The following is a 6,706-nucleotide window of genomic DNA, read 5'->3' as shown; positions in this document are numbered from 1 at the left end:
ACCGTGCATTGAGCCACATTAGAAAACCACAATTGATAAAATGAATCCGGAGTCTATCACTACGGCGTGCCTCCTAATGAGATCGTGGGTTCGGGAGGCGGAAATCCCAAAATTTAGTTTAATTTCCAGTCTACTTGGCTTTAGATTATCCGTTTATCGGTAAACAGCGGCGTAGCAACGGGAAGGGGGGCGGGGATAAGTTACTCTAGTTTTTTACTCTCCGGTTAAGAGGAGGCTTTGCCTCAGGAGCTGCGACCTGAACACACGGCGATGGAGAAATTGTTTCAGTCAGATTCCATTGCACCGAATTTGATTAGGTTTGCTGCCGTTGAAAGACAGAATGTAGAAAACTTTATTTAGGCCACCAGTTTTATGCAAATACTCTCACAAATGTGAAGCTTAAGAAGAACCTCAAGGATCAAGTTCACTATGCAAATACTGTCACAAATGGGAAGCTTAAGAAGAACCTTAAGGATCAAGGTCACAACTCCGTAAATTGGGAACAATAACCGATACCTATTCACATATTTAAAATGGACGAAATTCATAGATTATACGCCGCTATACATTATACACTCTGAAGTATGTCATTAATTTGTGAGTAGGAATTATCCGAAGTCCTCGTGAGCGTTGAGAATTTCACGTATACTTTGAACTCGCATATTGCACTTGACCGCTTTTGACACTCCTACAGATGCAGTTTACAGAACTGCGATATGTAGTTCGGAATTTACAAGGCTTTACCTTTTCCTTTAACTTAGCGATTTTCGGCATTATTATTATTATTATTATTATTATTATTATTATTATTATTATTATTATTACTGTTATTTTAATTGCTACCCAGAATGAGCTATCGACCTATATTCGGGACCAAAGAATCTCGAACTACTTTCGTGAACAAAGCTAGAAATAGCACCGAGCTAATGGAGTTCTTTCATTTCGCTCGTTGTAATCAACAGACTAGCTTTAAGTAATACTGCATAGCCAACGCACGCGATGGCACCGATGACGACGTTGTTTGGGACGCCGATGACGCCTGAGAAGCATCCGACGAGTACGCATACTCTATAGCAGTTGCGAAGAGGACGCAGCTTGTGACATCGACTGACCGCCAGATTTAGTAGCCGAGCTCGCGGTAAGTAAATTTGTGTTATCTTCAAAAGCTTTTCCTTTTGCTGAAAAGATATTGGTTGACCTATATTCGAACTATCTTTATTTCTCGGCGAGCTCAATATATAGGGGCCGACCTATATTCATGTTCGGCATATACTGCAGCACTTGCGGTACACCTTTCTTAAACACAACAAACTGAAGTTGAAATCAATCTTGTCGAATTAGGTGGTCAAAATAAAACGAGCACTCGCTTAAGCGTGAAAGAAAAACATGATTGATGATTAGGGACAGCTACGGTACCCTTGTTCACAAACTAGGGACAGTTACCAAGCGCATCCTTCGTCTCCCGACTTGTGCGTGTATCTCATTTTCGGCTAGCAACCACGAAAGCATACCAAACTTGCCCAATATTCCGTCTTGCCATTGTTAACAAGAGACCCGTGGCGGCCCCGAGTGCTCGTTTTATTTCGACCACTCGCCTGACGCGTTTTCCTCGAACGTTGAACCTTGCTGAATTGTAGCATTTCTGCGTATTACGTTTATCTGAATAGGGAAAATCGAAGTTGGTCTCTAGCTAAAGTTTGCTCCTGTGGTCGCGCACGCGACGCCAACGCACTTGGAGTCCTTTCCGCGCCGGGACTTGTGCTTCCGTTTGGTGGTGGTCGTGGTGTCGGCGTCGGCACCGACTTCGGGCGGGCTCCCGGCGCTTGCGCTGCCTACGCCGCCGCCCTCGCGCTGCTGCTTCTTGGACTTCTTCTTGTGACGCCGGTGTTCCTTGGTCGTCGTCAGCTCCGCCGACGCCATGCCGCTGTTCTCCTCATGCGCCGTCTGGTCCGCCGCCTGGCCTCCAGACGTCCTCCCGATGCCGGCTGCATCTTGTTCCTCTTCGTACGACGAACGCTTCCCTGCACAGTCGCCGACGCCGGCGGAAGAAGAAGCTTAACGGTGAACGACGTACCTCGCTATTTTTTTTTAAATTTGAATGGCATCGAAGGCGGACCTGGCATGCTTTGTAGCTATCCGGCTGACGGAAAATGTGGCCCGATCCCGAAGGCAGTGGAGTCTAGCTGAAAGCGCTGGCTGTCGCGTAGGGAACAATGTGAGAAACTGGCATCTGACGCCGGGCTTCAACGAGAGACTTTGGTGCGAGAGAAGGCATGCGCGCGCGGTCGTGGTTCCAGCATTCGGCTGCTGTGCTGGGAGGCAGGGCTTCGGTCTGTAACCGAACACTCCAGGTGTGTTGGAGCGTGTGCGATCGCGTCGCAGTGTGTACGAAATCGCAGGGGATGCGAGTTACTTTGTAAATGAGCGTGTTACCTTGCCCGCGACGCACGTCCGCGCAGCTGTTCACAATCATCACTATCTAACTGATGAGTCAGCGGTGCTACGTTCCCGCCGAGTTCTCTCTCTTTCTCTTTAATGCGAAAGCATTGTATATCTCATGAGGCAGAAGAGCCGGCGTTGATTAATAGTAATTATGAAATGATGAGGAAAGTAAATGAATAAAAGTGAACAAAGTGACGTAAAGGAATAAAAGTTAGAACAAATTAGAGTAGTTGACTTAAGATGGAGTAAAGTGAAGTAAGGTAGATGAAACAATGAAGGTGGATTAAGGTCGAGTTGTGAAGCAGACGTGACAACGTGTGACGCCGAATATCATGGGCGTATTAGAGAAGTCATTATGCTTTCTTTCGTATCGAAGTCACGTCAGGATACTAAAGTGACTGTCAATTATTTTTTTTCTCACAGCGATGGTGTTAAGAGGCATTATATTAAAGGGCATTGGTGAGAACGCGCAGCCAGGCGCCGGTGCCGATGGTGATCTCGAACGGTCGGCACGGCAGCCCTACCTGGACGCGTTGGAACACGGGGTCTGATCCCGCCGTTGATAGAGCCGGAGCAGCACGCAGGGATAAGTGATAAGTGTAACAATAAGTGGTACAGCGTTCTTTCCTGTCTCTTCGTTTCTCCTTCCCATAAGATTGTTGCGCTTTACCTACGTTATTTACGCAACGATATGCGTCGCTTATAACGTGATGTGGAAGGTATGTAATATGCAAAACCGTTCTCCGGAAACTTCATTTTGTTTCCGCTATATTCATGTACCTGCTTCATTGATAGCATATGATATTATGAGAATAATTTTTGAGACCGAATCGAATACGAATCGAATAGTGCCAGGAGCGAATTAATGTCGAATATTTTTCGGATAGTTTTCGTAGATTGATAAGCCGTTATCGCAATTAATATAAAACGGTGTTCGCATTTTTTTATTCATAACGTTAGCAACTGCTCGTCATTACACTTTGCGTAATTAGGCATTCCTCATGAAAAAAAAATAATAAGTGTTAGCAAGAAATCAGCAGCTTGTTGGCATATACAGTACTCTTAAGAGAGTGCATATGAATGAGTTTTGTGTAGCCCGTAATGTGACTATCTGAGAGAAGTAGCGGGATATAGTGTGCAAGTTAACCGGCCACGGCGGCCGCATTTTGACGGGGCAAAAGCTATCAGTTGTGCTGTCACATAAATTACTCTCGCGATGATACGGGACTCGTACATTTCGACTACAGCACTCTTTTCTAGCAAGACCCACCTGTCGTATCCAATTTTTAAAGTGCTGCTTCTTTCGGGGCATGTTACAGAATTTACGTGGTCACCGCGAACATGCCTGGAAGAGCCGATGCCGCATTTACAAGAAACGGTCGCACGCAAGCGCCGTGATTGAGTTCGACGACAACCAACGGCACTTGTTATCGGCGCATCGAGTTGCATCGTGGTTTAGTGGACACAAAGTTCGCCCGATAAACTGTTTATAGTCCTCGTTTTTGCCTGTGTGCTTGGTTGCTTGCTTGCTCGCCTGCGCACCCTCACACTCATGGGACGATGGTTCTGGCGCCTGTCTTGACGAAAACTATCAGGCTCCAAAAGGAACGCCCCCTGCCTTCCACATCCAACTCTCACTAAGTACCCTTGTCATTGTGTTGAAAGCAATCGATCTTTCCGTAAATACATGCGCACCTTCAGAGGCAGCCGCAATACGGGAAAGTTCATGGCGCGATTTTTTGCCGCGCGAAGCACTGGAGTGCGAAAAGAAACGAGAAAGAACGAAGGTTCAGCGAAAGAAGCGCTCGTGTATGCTTTCCCTAACGTTTCGTTCTTTTTCTTTTCTTTCCGCACCTCAGTGCTTCGTACTGCAAAAAACGCGCCACGAACTTACACCAACTCGGCCACACAGCTATTCTTGTGCAGCGTGGGAAGTCGGAGCGCCTGCCGCCGGAGACTTCCCATAGCGCCTTGCGGCTGCCGCTGAGGGTGCGAATGCATTTCTGGAAAATGCCATTGACGATGGTTCACCTGTGCCAGTAGCTGCAGCATTTGCGTCCTCCGCGCTATTCGTTCTCGAAGGCTGATCAGGAAGCTTGTCCCCTGTGACGGCGAAGACCCATCCCGACGACGCCTTCGGCTTGTTCCGAACGACGCTGTGGTCTAGGCTCTCAGGCGCCGAACTCTCGGGCCTCTTTTCTCCCGCCGCAGCGTTCCCGGCTTGCTTAGGCACCGAAGCGGCGACCGCAGCCGCCGCTGCCTTAGCGCCATGTTTTTTCGGACGCTCGTCGGGAGTCGCCGGAAGGTCCGTCGCACCCGAACACTCTACGCCGGGAGGCGGCACCGCATCCGGTCCCGAACTGGGCGCCAGCGGGGCCGTGCGCCCTGTGGCAATGGACGGCTTGTGCGCGGCGTCGGGGAGGCCTCGTTCGGGAGCCGAAGACGCGCCCCTCGATCCGTCCGCACCCGCTCCGACGGGCGGGCGCTGCTGCGACGTCTTGCTGGCGCGCCTGTGCGAAGAGGCGCCGTCGGCCAGCGTCTCGTCGCCCCTGGGCGGCTCCGCGACTGGAGCGACGCTGTACTTGCGCACCAGCAGCCAGAGCAGCACGAACAGCATGATCGCCCCCAGCATGATGGCGACCAGCGTAACCAAGTCCATGACCGGGTCGGGACGCATTGTGAGATGATCCGGGACGCCGCTGACTCGAGACGTAAGCAGGCGTAGAATACGAGACTACGCTGTGTAGGCGACAGCGAAGCTGCCGCAGCCCCTCCAGATTCCAGCGCGTTCGATTGGTTGGTCGTCAGTAAGATGCCGCAACCCACTACAAGGGATAAGCCACGAATCGTGATTGAAAAGGTTAAGAAACAAATACATGCGAAACCTCACGGCAACGCCGACGGCGAGAATCAATTTGGGGTGTCCATAGAATTGCTATCGCAGTAACCGTAATAATAAAGAAAAGGCCACGCGTTGAATGTGCTTAACTTTAAGAGAAAGTAGCAATATAGTAATATACTCGCGGACAACTTTCTGTCGTAATGAACGGAACGCTACGGAGGCGGAAAAAGAGAGAGAAGGGAAGAAGGAAAGGTAGGGAGGTTAACCAGCTTCCGCATGTGTGTTACCGCACCAAGAAGTCCGGCAGCGTTTGGCAATGCTTTTGGTTTTTCGGGACAGTCGCTGGGGAATCGATGCCGCTTCCTCGTGCGACAGTTTCGTGTTTGCCCAGACGTAGAAGGGAAAAGCCACAAAATAAGTAAACTTCAACACTGAATGCTTTGTGTTGCCTTATGCAGCTCTTGTAAATAAGGTATTTGTGTTTTCTCTTCCCCAGCTTAAACTAACGTGGCTGAAAACACGGGACTTCTTTCAGCAGCGTGTTCAATTGTGCGTGCTTTGCCTCCGTAGCTTTCCCTATACTGCCACAAAATATTGTCCTCGTATATAGCAATGTAGGAGCTACCATCTTATTGGTGTTGTTGTTCTTGCCTTAAATGAATGGCGCGTACTTACAAAGGAGATCGACAAAGGTTTGCAATGGAAACGTAATAGTATGGTTTCCTCCCGCTAACTCAATGATCAGTAATACCTATGTCTAAATATTGAAACAATAAATAACTGAAGAGCGATCACGCCTATTTTTTGATGAAGCTGATATAGAACTAAAAAAAAAAAAAAACGCTAACCGAACGTTAAAAATGAGGAAAAAGTGTTTAACATGTCAAGTCTCCCTGTAGCAATGATGTACTCATACAATATCTCACATACTAACGACCAAATCTCACATACTCACGACCAAATCTCACGACCAAAGGTGCTCGCACGAGAAGATATAAAATACCAAGTACTGAGATGCTAACAATAGCTCAATACGCGATTGGGGTGGCTCTGAATATGTCCTTCTGTCGGGATTACGTCTTCGGCAATACAGAAGGAAATGGTCCAATGATTCTGCGTTAGGCTGCGTTTTGTTTTCTGATGGATCCGCAAGCAAAATTCGGTGTCTTATTCTATAAGAACGAGAAGCACTACGTTTATGTCTTGCGCTTCCTGAATTTTTCGCGAATGATATCTTATATCAAGAAGCACGTCTGCCTTCTCATGCGATTTCATATACTAACAGTACAAACTTTCCTAACTATACATGCATCTCCACAAAGGAGGTCACGATGTTCTCATTATTGATTAGGTGTCATTTTTTTGACCATCAGTGGTATCGCTCACGTTGTCCTCAAGTTGTTTTCGTACAAAATCTATTGA

General features: G+C 48.0%; 1 protein-coding gene across 1 annotated transcript; it reads right to left on the bottom strand.

Annotated features, from left to right (window-relative positions):
* Nucleotides 1-1,572: 1,572 nt before the first annotated feature.
* Nucleotides 1,573-5,218, bottom strand: LOC129386997 (uncharacterized). Its single transcript, XM_055075617.1, has 2 exons — nt 4,474-5,218; nt 1,573-2,021 (listed from the first exon to the last, which is right to left on the bottom strand). The coding sequence occupies exons 1-2, from the start codon at nt 5,117-5,119 to the stop codon at nt 1,687-1,689; spliced, it is 981 nt and encodes a 326-aa protein (XP_054931592.1). The 5' UTR covers nt 5,120-5,218; the 3' UTR covers nt 1,573-1,686.
* Between the last annotated feature and the right edge of the window lie 1,488 nt (nt 5,219-6,706).

This window comes from Dermacentor andersoni, chromosome 11 (genome assembly GCF_023375885.2).
Source record: "Dermacentor andersoni chromosome 11, qqDerAnde1_hic_scaffold, whole genome shotgun sequence".
Lineage (NCBI taxonomy): Eukaryota > Metazoa > Arthropoda > Arachnida > Ixodida > Ixodidae > Dermacentor > Dermacentor andersoni.
Note: the sequence above shows the minus strand (reverse complement) of the source record. Positions and strands in the feature narration are given on the sequence as shown.